Below are 12,334 nucleotides of genomic sequence, written 5' to 3' on the forward strand. Positions count from 1 at the left end.
CAGTGGTGAAGTTTTTGTCATTTAGGAATAAGACGGTGTAAGTGTTTGATTCGAAATCTTTTAAAGATTAATCATGCAGCTCTACTCTCTCTCTCTCTGTCTGCGCCTTGAGGTGAGACGCTAAAGGATATAACGTTACTCCCAGGACTTTGCCCTCATATCGCACCAGAACCGTTTTTGGAACCGAAACTCAGGAATTTTGCACGGTTCCGGTATTTTTTCAAAAACACTGCCGGTTCTGGAAAAGACTGTGGACATGTTCTACTGCCTATCAGTCAGTCCATGTGCGGAAATTTACTGTATCTATTTTTTAACCAATCAGAATCATTCAATCTGAAGTAATGACATAGCTTAGACCTTGGTGAAGATCTTTGTAAAGGGCGGCCTACGAACTCCTTGTGAGTCTTGAAACTGACTTCTGCCTGATGAAATTGTAAACTTCAGTCAATTCTTTCTTTAATTCGTTATTATTCTGACTCTTGTCTTAAATTGACTTGACTAAATATTATTGTAACATAATATTTAACTTCTAACTCCTGGTGTTAATTAATCATATCTGGTCCTTGGGTCTTTAGCTGTAAATTCCCTAACACTATATACAGTATTTGTATTATATTATATTATATTAGAATGTATACTACATTTATTCATTCATTTACATTTATCTGACGCTTTTATCCAAAGCGACACACAATTGCTATACATGTCAGAGACTGCACACCTCTGGAGCAACTAGGGGTTAAGTGTCTTGCTCAGGGACACACTGGTGTCTCACAGTGGATTTGAACCCGGGTCTCTCACACCAAAGGTGTGCGTCTCATCCACTGCGCCATCACCACCCCCACATATATATGTACTGTAAATGAAAACAAAACGCCAGTGTTTATCCAAAGTTTTGTTTAGTAAGAAGGCAAATTTAAATGCCTAAAATGCATTGCAAGAATTAAGTGGGTTCAATTTAATTGGTTTAGACATTTCTAGCTCACTATGTGGAGGCCTTTTTCCAGTACTTGTACTGTATCAGAGCAAAACCACAGACGGTCTCTCATGACCCGTCTACAGAGTGTCGTTTTTTTGTTTTTTCGGTTTTTCAGAGTTGGCTAGACAGACCCCTCAGCACTCATTCTGTCAACTGGAAGATTTGTTTTTGCTGCTGCCCACACGGCAGACGCTGAGAAGTCTCCGCATTATGAACGCTACTGCGGGTTGAAAAAAACAAAAAAACGTCAAGATTGTGATCCCATGAGGTTCTTTTGGGGTTCATTTTTTGTAAGGAAGAGGGTGAAAATTTGGCAAGCCGTATTTTTGGTCTTTGATAAACTTCAGCCTGGCTTTTTTTGTGATGGATATGTGACGTTACAATAATATTTAGGCTTGGGAAAGATGAGCAGTTGCATGCAATTTATTAATATTAACATTAACAGGACTATCTCTTCTGGGGAACATGCAAATGCCCATATGCTTTGCATTTTAATTCTCACACTTTGCTTTCACAACTGGGAAACATGAATGGACGTTTGTAGTCCCATTTAAGTTTTGAATGCGATATGCTTCTATACTCATTTATCATGATGACAGTTAGTTTATTGTACAGTGCTTCTTAAAGACTAATTAGATGACCAATTATTTATATTCAAAGTAAGCTTATACAGTTAGGGGAGTGAAGAAAGAGACTGTGTTTATTGTCTTAGGTTTGACATTGTGAATATGGAATAGTTTTTCCAGTTAAATTAAGGTTTAACTGTTGACCAACACATGTCTTGGTGTAAACACCATTAGTCTGCAATTTTAACATTTTTTTTTTTATAAAAAAACCCCCAACGAATCCACAAACGTGTGTCTGAACAAAACAGTGTTTTAGAGACTTTATGGAAAATGTTCCGGGAAGGGAAGTGGTCTGGTGGCTCTCTTGAAAGGAGCTGATAAAAACAAGCTGGGTGGTTGTTTTCTGTCTTCTTTCAAAGGTATTTACTCTGGAGCGAAACTGGATGGGGAAAATTATGAGGTGTGTGCTGTGCAAGAAAGATTTAAACTAGACCTAGAATCAGTTCTTCATAGCTTTGCTCTCAAATTTTACACAAGTTTGCATTCACAAGAGTTCAACCTTATGTTCTGTTTGTGATCCAGGAGACCCCAAGGCTATTTAATGGCTAAAAAAAACCCCTGAAATTAACCAGAGTACATCAATATCTGATCGTTTCAGATATTTAATAATGATTGATTCGTCATACAAGAGAAAATACTGTGCAGGATTGTTCACAACATATAAGGGTTTACACTGAATATGAGAAGGAAACATATTGGTGTATCTTTAAACAATTTAATTTCTGTGTCCGAATCCCTCAGGTGTTTTCTGGGGCTCAAAGATCCTAAATGATCCAAACCTGTTGTGAGTTTTTTTGGAGACGCCGGTATGCAAGACGTGGCAGAAGCAGATCAGGCCAACCTGAAGATTTGTTCCATATGTTTCCTGAGCAGAGCCTCTCTCTCTAGCCACCACCCCTCTGTTGTTTTTCCCCCCATTTAACCCATTCAGACCCAAATTATATTACAGGGACACAAAATAAGCTGATTGATCGAAATCTAGCTGTTTTGCTGTAGTAAACGATGAGACCCACTATCCACAAATTTTGCAATACTTATTAAGTAATATGAATTTTGTAAAATTACTTTATCGCTCCACTTGTCTGTGCGTCAGAGGTGGGGATTTTATTTTTACACTTTTACACCAGTAGGTGGCAGCAAGTGACTGTACGGTTATAATTGAGCTACAGTGGATTTTTGTGTAATCAAACTACCGCTTTAATCTCTCTTTACTCTCACAGTGTGGAATAGAATAACTGATGCCAGGATACCACTTGGGTTGCATTTGCTGCACATCCTCTCTGTCTTTTGGAGCAATGCACAAACCAGAGTCCAATTGTAGTCTAATTAAAGTGTATATAAATTAGAGCCAGATCGATATTCGGGCCGATATTTGGCATTTTCCAAACTATCGGTATCGGCAGTTATAATGGCCGATAAATGAATATTTCAACAATAAAATTAAAACGGACGAAACACGCTTGAACCATGTCATGAGTGTTGGAGTTGTATAGTTTGTCCACCAGAGGGCACTCTACACCGTTCCTGTTGGCAACACTCGTTGAGTTGGTCACGATACATACATTGCTTGAATAACAATTAAAAGAACATCCTTAAATAAGCATGACAAAATTTGTGACTATCATGTCCAGTAAAAATAAATAAATAAAATATCGGCCGATATATCGGAATATCGGATTTTAAAACCCAAAAATATTTGTATAGGTATCGGCCTTCAAAATCCTTTATCGGTCGGGCTCTAATATACATTCTATGCGAAGCCAAGCTGCAAGCGCATTATCCAGGACTGGTGCAATTTCTGTGGGAGTAAAGCATTTATAGGTTACTTTTATGCTTCTTTCCGATCAATTTTACCCCCTGGAAAGCATTTATTATAACTGAATTAACAGCATCTAGTTAACCAAAAATGGGGAAGAAGTGAAAGTGACACCTGAAGGCCAAGTATGGTAAACAATACTGTCCTAACAATTTGTCCTCTGCATTTAACCCATCCAAGTTAGTGCAAAGACATTAGGAGTAGTGAGTAGTGAACAGACACAAATGCACTGCAAACCTTGGTCACACGCAGCCATTTTTGCGAAATTTACTTTTTTAGTCTCGCCAGTCATTTCTTTTAAGCTAAAACTTATTTGTTGATCTCCAATACACGAGGGACACATTTACTTAGCACCTGATCTTAAAAAAAAAACTGTTCTCTAGCTTTTAGCCATTTCCTGCCGGTATTGAGAATTGAACCAGCAACTTTTGTATTACCAGCCTGACTCTCTAACCATTAGGCCACGATTACCCCAAAGGATGAGTAAATTTTGTAAAAAGTAGTAAAATAGCAGTAAAGCAGCATTGAGTTAACCATAAATGGGGAAAAAGTTGTCGGTGTGCAAGAATATGCTTTGGAATGGCCTTTACTTGGAAAGTTCAAATTTATTTGAATTGAATACAATACTTTTATAATGAAATCACCCGATTTAAAAAAAAAAAAAAAAACATGACTATTTCCTATTAAACACAAAATCATCTGTCCTCATGGATAGCAACTACTGTACTTCTGTCCTGAAGAACAGGTCCAATCCTACACTGAAGTCTCCATCTGCTGGTATCTTGTTTCATTGCAGGACAGATGACACATTCTGAATCCAAAGAGATTTAATTTCATTTTTCTTTATTTTTCTAAAGAAACAACAATATCTAAATTGGAAACAAATAACACAGCACCGCTGACTACGAAAAAAACACTGGTTGCAATGCAATTACAGTTGTGTAAACTGCAACCGACCATTGTCCATACGAATCAATTTTTCTGTATTTCTGTGACCTGACAAGAATGTCCAAGTCCATTTTTTTGGAGAAAGCACTGGCAATGAATAAAACGTTATATAATGAAAATTTTGCATGCAATATAATTGTTTGTAATCACTAAAACTATTAATAAGCACCAATGAGTAATGCCCATTCGCTAAAATACAAGTAGAACAACGAACGAACTGACCTTGTGAATTTTATTCATCTTTCTTTGAGTCTAGACAGTCGTTCCTTTTAAGCTAGTGATCTTCAATACACAAGGGACACATTTACTCAGCACCTGATCTTAAAAAAACTGTTCTCTAGCTTTTATAAAGTCGAAAAGATTTCAATGTAAACATTAACTATGAAAACCTATGTAACTATTGCACACATTGTAGTTGATTCTTTCTTTACTGGAATTCAAAGTCTTCGAAATCCTCTCTAAATTCAAGTAATGAGTCTGTAGCCTCTGCGGATGCTCTTGGATTTTGGACGAGTTATGTTCTGCACGTCACCATGAGGACATGAAATGATAATTTATAACATTAGAATGAAGTTCATGACTATAATTCTGCCCTCCAGTGGCAAGATGGTACGTTTCGCTCACTTTCTGTTGTTACCCAGTTGCACCGAGTTGTGGCTGGATACGCACCGGAAAGTGGGTGGCTGAATCTCCCAGTATTTCACTGGGTTTGCATATAAACTGATTCTAGTGTAGAGGGTTTTCTTAACCCGGGTTCTCGAAGGGCAAAAGTCATTTACTCCAACGTAAGTGATGCTGTTGGAGTGTAAGTACATCACCTAAAGGAAGAAACAAAGTGGATCAGATCTCTGTACACATGTCTAATTAATGTCTCTACGGCATGTGTATTTGTGTTTTACCTGCAAATATTTCAGGTTGTTTAAGCCTGGAGGAACTTTCTTCAGTTTATTGTTGTCCAAATGAATTTCTCTGACTTTGGGAATGCCAGCGAAACTTCCGTTCTCCACATACTTGATTTGATTGAAGTCGAGCCACAACCTGTGAGAGACGAGTCAATGTCGTGTTCTGTTTTTATCCACACGAGGGAGTTGGATTACCTTACCTCTGTAGACTTTTTAATCTCAAAAAATCCTCTGACTCCACTTTGGCGATCTTGTTGTAGTCCAAGTGAAGTTCGGTAAGGGAAGATGGGAGATCTGTGGTATTTAGATTTAATAAAAATCTATATTATAAGTCTTATGTACTTGGACAAATTTGTAAGCACTTTGTCTTTTGAGACCCACGCCATCTACTTTCCTTTCAGGTGTGATAGTCTCTTGACTTTCATACAAAACTTATAATTCTTACCTTTAGGAACAGCTGTTAGCTTTGCTTCAGCTATTCTCAAGTAGAGAGTCGCCATGTCGTCAAAAGCTCCGGCTTCAATCCCGCTGTTTGCAATTGGATTTGCACTCAGTTCTAGAGATGCAAGAAAAGTGAACATTTTGGTTTTTTTTCTAAATAAGCATTCATTTACATGTATGCATTTGCCAGAAAAAATTGGCTCAAAGACACCTTGTTGGGTTTGAACCGGCAACCTTTTGGTTGCCAGCCCTATTTTTAACTACAACGCCACAGTTTCATCATAATTCTTTTGAAATTTATTGAAATTAAATATGCAGATCTTAATGTAGACACTGGAGGGAGAGTTTTTTTTACTGTACATTACCTGAAAACTATGGAGGTCAGTTGATTGAAGTGAGCTTGTTGTGTCAGATACAAATAGTGTAAGATCATGTATCTGATTATACAACAACAAGATTTAATGAGGTCATGATGGAAAAAAACAGGGGAATGGAATCGGGAAATGGGGCAAGTCATACAGCTCAACGCGTTGAAGCAAGTGTACTAACTGCTTAAGCATGACTCTTACCATGTTTATTGAAGAACATCACTTAGGAGACCTACCTAAAACATTTAAGCTTTGCATTCCCTTAAATGCTCCTTTTGGAAGTCTGCTGATCTTGTTGTCATGCAGTCGCAACGCCTGAATATTCTTGGGGAGATTCTCGGGCATTTGTGTCAGCAAGTTGTATGACAGGTGGAGAATCTTGAGTTTGTCCATGTTGCGAAAGGCCTTTGGGTGAATTTTTGATATCTGGTTGTTGAGCAGAAACAGGGCCTGCAAATACAGGAGAAATAATAAAGGTACCGTATCCATGGCTCTTGATAGTCATTACCATGATTGATACAATTGACTTTTAAAAACGCCATTTTACAGCTTCCATTCATTTTTGTGAAATTTTGGAATGATAAATATAACTTTGTGTGTTGTTGTTTTCAAGATCAGGGGCCGTATTTACAAAGAGTTTTATCTTACCACTAGGAGTACTCCTAAATCGCACTAAAATATTTTAGCTAGGAGTTTTCTCTTAAAAGTTATTCACAACACCTTTCAGATCTACTCTTAGTAAGGAAAAATGACAACTCTTAAACTAAGAGTGAGTCTTCGTTGCTATGGATGACGTCTATTCTCATGCACAAGCTTACTCACAATGATCACAGTGATTGGTTGTTAGATGACGGGTCATCATGCGGAACACAACACAGCAACAAATCAGGTAATTACGACATCTAAATATGCAATGCATTCTCATCCTAGGGCGTCATATAGTGACGCTTTTGACATTGCGTCTAAATGGGCCTATATGTTGCCTTGGGGATGAGACCAGGCTGAAATATGTCCTACACAGTGTTGGGTAAGTTACTCTAAAAAAGTAATTAATTACTAGTTACTAATTACCTCTTCAACAATGTAATTAGATTACTGTACTAATTACTCTCTCTCTAAAAAGTATTTAATTACTTTTAATTACTAATTACTTTCAAAATCCCATATCAATCTCAACCAGCTGTACAATACAAGGATAGACATGAATCTGTTTTAGTTCTTTCAAATAAATACTATAAAATTGCATGAATTATCCTTAAACTGACCAAGGTGGAGAAGGTTACATTATAAAAACATACTTTTTAACATCAGACAATACATTTTGACGTTAAACCCACTATTGTTTTAATGTCTGATCTCATGACATTTCACACTTTTTTCATACATATTTTACAATAATTCATACGAATTTGTACGAGTGCGGTCGTACAATTTAGACGCCTCATAAAATACTTACGAATCGCTGTGAGGTCGGATTGATCTATTCACAGTATTTTCCTCAATTACATCAGAAGTAACTGTAATTAAATTACAGATAAATGAAGAGTATACCCTTACTTTACATTTTCAAGGGAAAAGTAATTAAATTACAGCAACTAAATACTTAGTAATTAGTTACACCCAACACTGGTCCTACACAAAATAATAATAGTGATGTCATCGAAATGCATATATGACACACTCTAAAAATTCTGGGTTGTTTTAATCCAACATTGGGTCAAATATGGACAAACCCAAACGTTGGGTTAAAAATGTAATCAAAAAATTTAACCCAATGGCTGGGTTTGTCCATATTTGACCCAAAGTTGGGTTAAAACAACCCAGCTATTTTTAGAGTGCATGTTTGTGCAGGCCCCAGTATAGTGTAATTCTAAAAAGACAGAAAGAGAGAGAGAAAAGTTGTAAATTAAATTAAATCAAGGTAGCCTAAACCGCCACTTGTCTAATAATGAGAAACGACACTTGCATTAACACTTGCTTGGTTAATTGATATCCTATTTGCCTAAATACACTACTTAAAGCAGGGAAGTCGCCAAAACTGGACGCAGGATCAGTTACTGCTGCTGGCCCAGTTGGTGCTGGGAAAAAGGGAAATACGGCACTGGAATATCAAGCAAAACTAAGTGTGAGAATAGGAGAGGATTTGTTTACAGATCAATGTAGCATTCCCGCTTGTGTCGCGGACCCCGGACGACTGCGAGAGGTGGTGGTATGCGCTACAATCCTCTGTGAATAGGTTTTAGTGAGATAGTGAGTGAGTCCCTCGACTTCTTTTAAAGGATTAGTTCACTTTTGAAAAAACTTTTGCTGATAATTTACTCACCCCCATGTCATCCAAGATGTCCATGTCTTTCTTTTTGTCAGTCGAAAAGAAATTTAGGTTTTTGATGAAAACATTCCAGGATTTTTCTCCATATAATGGACTTCAATGGGAACCGGATGGTTCAAGTATCAAAAGACGGTTAATAACTGTTTCAGATGCAGCTTCAAATGTCTTTAAACGATATCAGACGATGAATAAGGGTCTTATCATGCGAAACGATCGGTTATTTCAAAACTTATTCCAAAAATGTAACTTTTATAAGGACAAATGCTAGCCTTGCTATATTCTCTGAGGCGCGTTTGTAACGTCACGTAATACGTAATTACGTTCAAAAGGTCACGGGCGACGTAGCCGGAAGTACAGAATCAAAATCGTCCGACATCGTTGTTTTTCCTTTTAATTCCTTTTTTGTAAACGGTGAGTTAGTTTGCACGTTCAACCTATGCGTTCAACTTGTAAACACTGACTCTGTACTTTTGGCTACGTCGCCCGTGACCTTTTGAACGTAATTACGTAATACGTGACGTTGCAAACGCGCCTCACGGAATATAGCAAGGCTAGCATTTGTCCTTATAAGTTACATTTTTGGAATAAGTTTTGAAATAACCGATCGTTTCGCATGATAAGACCCTTATTCATCGTCTGATATCGTTTAAAGACATTTGAAGCTGCATCTGAAACTGTTATTAACACTATCTTTTGGACCTGAACCATCCGGTTCCCATTGAAGTCCATTATATGGAGAAAAATCCTGGAATGTTTTCATCAAAAACCTAAATTTCTTTTCGACTGAGGAAAGAAAGACATGGACATCTTGGATGACATGGGGGTGAGTAAATTATCAGCAAAAGTTTTTTCAAAAGTGAACTAATCCTTTAAGCTGTCCCAGACTTAGCTGCTACTTTTAGTGCTAAAATGTGTGAATTAAATGAGGAGTCCTAAAGTTAGGAGTGACACGCCCATTATTTTACTCCTAAATTCGCCAGTTAGGAGCTACTTTTAGCCTTAAAATTCTTTGTGAATACGGTCTCTGGGCTGTTTCTATTTTTTAATGAGCCTGCTAGTTTTTGTTTTGCTTTTTGCACAGCAAAACCATTTTACCACTAATCATGAGCAAATATTTACCACAAGCATGAAGCTGTCTACAGTGGATGCAAATGTCAATAACACTCAAATATGTGTCCACATAATTCTGCTACCACTGCATGTCTTCTCCAGATGTCCTTGTGTAAACCCAGTATAAAAACACTGCCCTTTAAATGCTTTTGGGGCATTTCAAGAGTTGAGTTTACTACTTACATAGAGATTATCCAAGCCTTTGAAATCATCTTCCTTGATTTCCGTGATGTCATTGTTTTGGAGATCGACGAGCAACGTGTTTGCAGGAATGTCCTTTGGCACCTTGGTCAGACCTGTGAAGACAACAGAGATGTGAGATTTTATAGACTAGAATGTAGAGATGTTCAAAGCTGCACATTTTAGTGGGTTGCCTGAAAGACTAGTCGACAAATTAGTCTTAAAGAAACCCAGTGTGATTATTACCCAGATTCAAAGATGTGATCTTGCATTTAATAACAGAATGATGCATTTGTAAAAATGACGGGCGACTTTATGTGTGTGCTTCTGGGATAAGCACACAGAAAACCGTCTCTCAGAGAAAGCATGAGCACTACTGAATTCTTTCAAATCACTTTGACATAATAAAAAACTTTAGTAAAGTATTATATCGCACCGTGCAGCTCGCTTGTACAGATGATGTGGTGTTGTGAAGCCATGTGTGCATTTTGAAAGAGATAGAAGCCGCAGTAGCGTTGAATCACTCTCGCTGTTTTTGAAATAGCATATAGCTATCAAATTACTGATTCGATCTGATAATGTGTGGATTAATTTGTTCATTCAACCAACAAGCTAATTAAATAAATGTTTCCTGCATTATAAGTTTGAAACCTGCGGGAATGAGTAATAATTTTTGGCAAATTCCTGCAATCCTACGCCAAAGTTCGAGCCCTGGGAATAGTTGTTTAAAGCAGTGCTTACCCTGATCTGAGCACTGGAGAACTTTCTTTGAGCACCGACACCCTTCGGGACAGTCCGACACAAAGTTATCATCATAATCGTGGTAATCGTCGTCGTCGTCGTCATCATCGTCGTCATCATAATCACCCGCATCTTGTTGCATGATGTCATGATGCTTGACGAAATCCATGACATTGATAGGCATGTATGGTTTTGCGTGACATAACGTCAGCAGGGTGAGTAGTAAAAGTACCTTCATAGTGCAGCTATTGTGTGGATCTTTAGTCATGAATGGTTCGCCCTGTGAACATGAACACGAGCAGTTGTTTAACCAGCACTTTGTCAAATTGAACATGTTACTTGGCTTTGTATTATAGCATATAGAATTGTTTCACAGAATGAAAGAGAAAATCGTGTGAATTGGATCCCAAGGTTCCTGATTGGTTTATTCGATAGCATCACAATGAAATGAGCCAATGGGAACTGATCACAGGTTAAAGAGACTTTCTTATTTCATAGCACTTCACGGTAAAATACATATCACGACTCAATATTTTTATGGTGATTTGATTTATTTTGTTTTTGCTTTCCTTTACCTGCACAAATGTTGAACCAGATTCAATTCAGTAGCACTAATGAAATAATTGTGAGAGGAAAAAAAAATTAATCATTGCTTTAATTGTTTGTGTAAGAAGTTAAAATGATCCAGTTGTACCAATCAATTGTTTATGGAGCAATCTTGTTTATGGAAGCCTCAGTCATCATCGCATGAGAAGGTGGCTCACAGTTTATGGACCTTTAAGAGTTGTTAATAGTGCCCTTTTTTTCTGACGCCAACCACATGACATTTAATGGTAAATCTAACTCATCATTTGGCATTTTGTTGGATTTTTGCTATTCAAATCAAGCTGTTAAGAATTCACCTGCTGTAAGCAATACATACAACTTGAATATTTATGCTTTAAAACAATTTAAAATACCTGCTTTAAGAAATATGCATTGTTATTAGACTGCTCAGCATCATGAATGATGAATAATTTATCTGTAAATGTCACCACAGCACTTTTAAATTAATCAACACTCTCCCAATTAATATAATGAAATGTTCTCTGATTTATTTAGCTGTTCGTTTGAATTCATATGTCTACTTTTCTAAGAAATCGAGCTTCACCATGGTGGATTCAGTTATCTCAAGTCTAGGGACGGATGAAGACAACATACCTGATGAATCTGTGTAATCCTTGTTCAAGTAAGCCTCCAGGGATGAGATCAATGTTGCCGTCTGGATTTGTTGAGATACAGGTCCTTAAATGCAGCGTGCACGAAAGCCCGAAAGGTGGAGATCACGCTCATCAAAGCATGAGACCCTTGAATGAATGGGGATGGAAAAGATACTGCTGGTTCAAGGAGCAGAGGGGTAGGAACTGCACGCAGCTCTGCTGGATGCTTAACTAGCACTGAACACTCATTGTTACCAGCCGTATGTTTCTCATCAGCACTTGAAACTTGGCCAATTTTTGTGTGCCTAAATTTTCAATGGCCGGTCTGGGATACTCTCATTCTTTACATTGCCAATGGGTGGTCTCGACTTATCTGACTTTTGAAGTGTTGGAATATTTCAGTGCACATATAATTGCATAATTTGTAGGGCTATTTCTGGGCTTCTATTTTTAGTGATAGTGACATGATTGTGATTCTATTTTTCTGATAGTGATACGATATAGATAAAATAGCTTTTAATGTATAAAAAAACATAAACTCAAATTGTTAGACATTTGCAAATCTTTCTGCTTGACCCAAATCAGACCATTTAGTATGCTTTATTTGACATCCGCTCGAACTGGCATCAATTTACTAATAAAATCATTGACTTTAGTCAAGTAAATGCATGTTTCGCGTTTCTTGAATAAATCAT

General features: G+C 37.3%; 2 protein-coding genes across 2 annotated transcripts in view; one reads left to right on the forward strand and one right to left on the reverse strand.

The window, feature by feature from the left end:
* Positions 1-12,334, forward strand: part of cenpp (centromere protein P) — a 56,739-nt gene that overhangs the window by 24,174 nt on the left and 20,231 nt on the right. The gene's annotated exons all lie outside the window — the stretch shown is intronic.
* aspn (asporin (LRR class 1)) lies at positions 4,244-11,877 on the reverse strand. The gene is made up of 8 exons (XM_039691065.2): positions 11,641-11,877; positions 10,441-10,720; positions 9,703-9,815; positions 6,317-6,530; positions 5,717-5,827; positions 5,472-5,565; positions 5,269-5,407; positions 4,244-5,187 (listed from the first exon to the last, which is right to left on the reverse strand). The coding sequence occupies exons 2-8, from the start codon at positions 10,706-10,708 to the stop codon at positions 4,990-4,992; spliced, it is 1,137 nt and encodes a 378-aa protein (XP_039546999.2). The 5' UTR covers positions 10,709-10,720; positions 11,641-11,877; the 3' UTR covers positions 4,244-4,989.

This window comes from Pimephales promelas, chromosome 2 (assembly GCF_988280905.1).
Source record: "Pimephales promelas chromosome 2, fPimPro1.hap1.1, whole genome shotgun sequence".
NCBI classification, from domain to species: Eukaryota; Metazoa; Chordata; class Actinopteri; order Cypriniformes; family Leuciscidae; genus Pimephales; species Pimephales promelas.

What these genes read in the sequence shown, in the direction of transcription:
- aspn (XM_039691065.2), bottom strand. Translation starts at nt 10,708, where the DNA reads ATGACTAAAGATCCACACAATAGCTGCACTATGAAGGTACTTTTACTA. An exon ending in TCTCCAGTGCTCAGATCAGG is followed by an intron (nt 9,816 to 10,440) that starts GTAAGCACTGCT and finishes TTGTCTTCACAG; the next exon opens with GTCTGACCAAGGTGCCAAAG. An exon ending in GCAAAGCTTAAATGTTTTAG is followed by an intron (nt 5,828 to 6,316) that starts GTAGGTCTCCTA and finishes TTGCATCTCTAG; the next exon opens with AACTGAGTGCAAATCCAATT.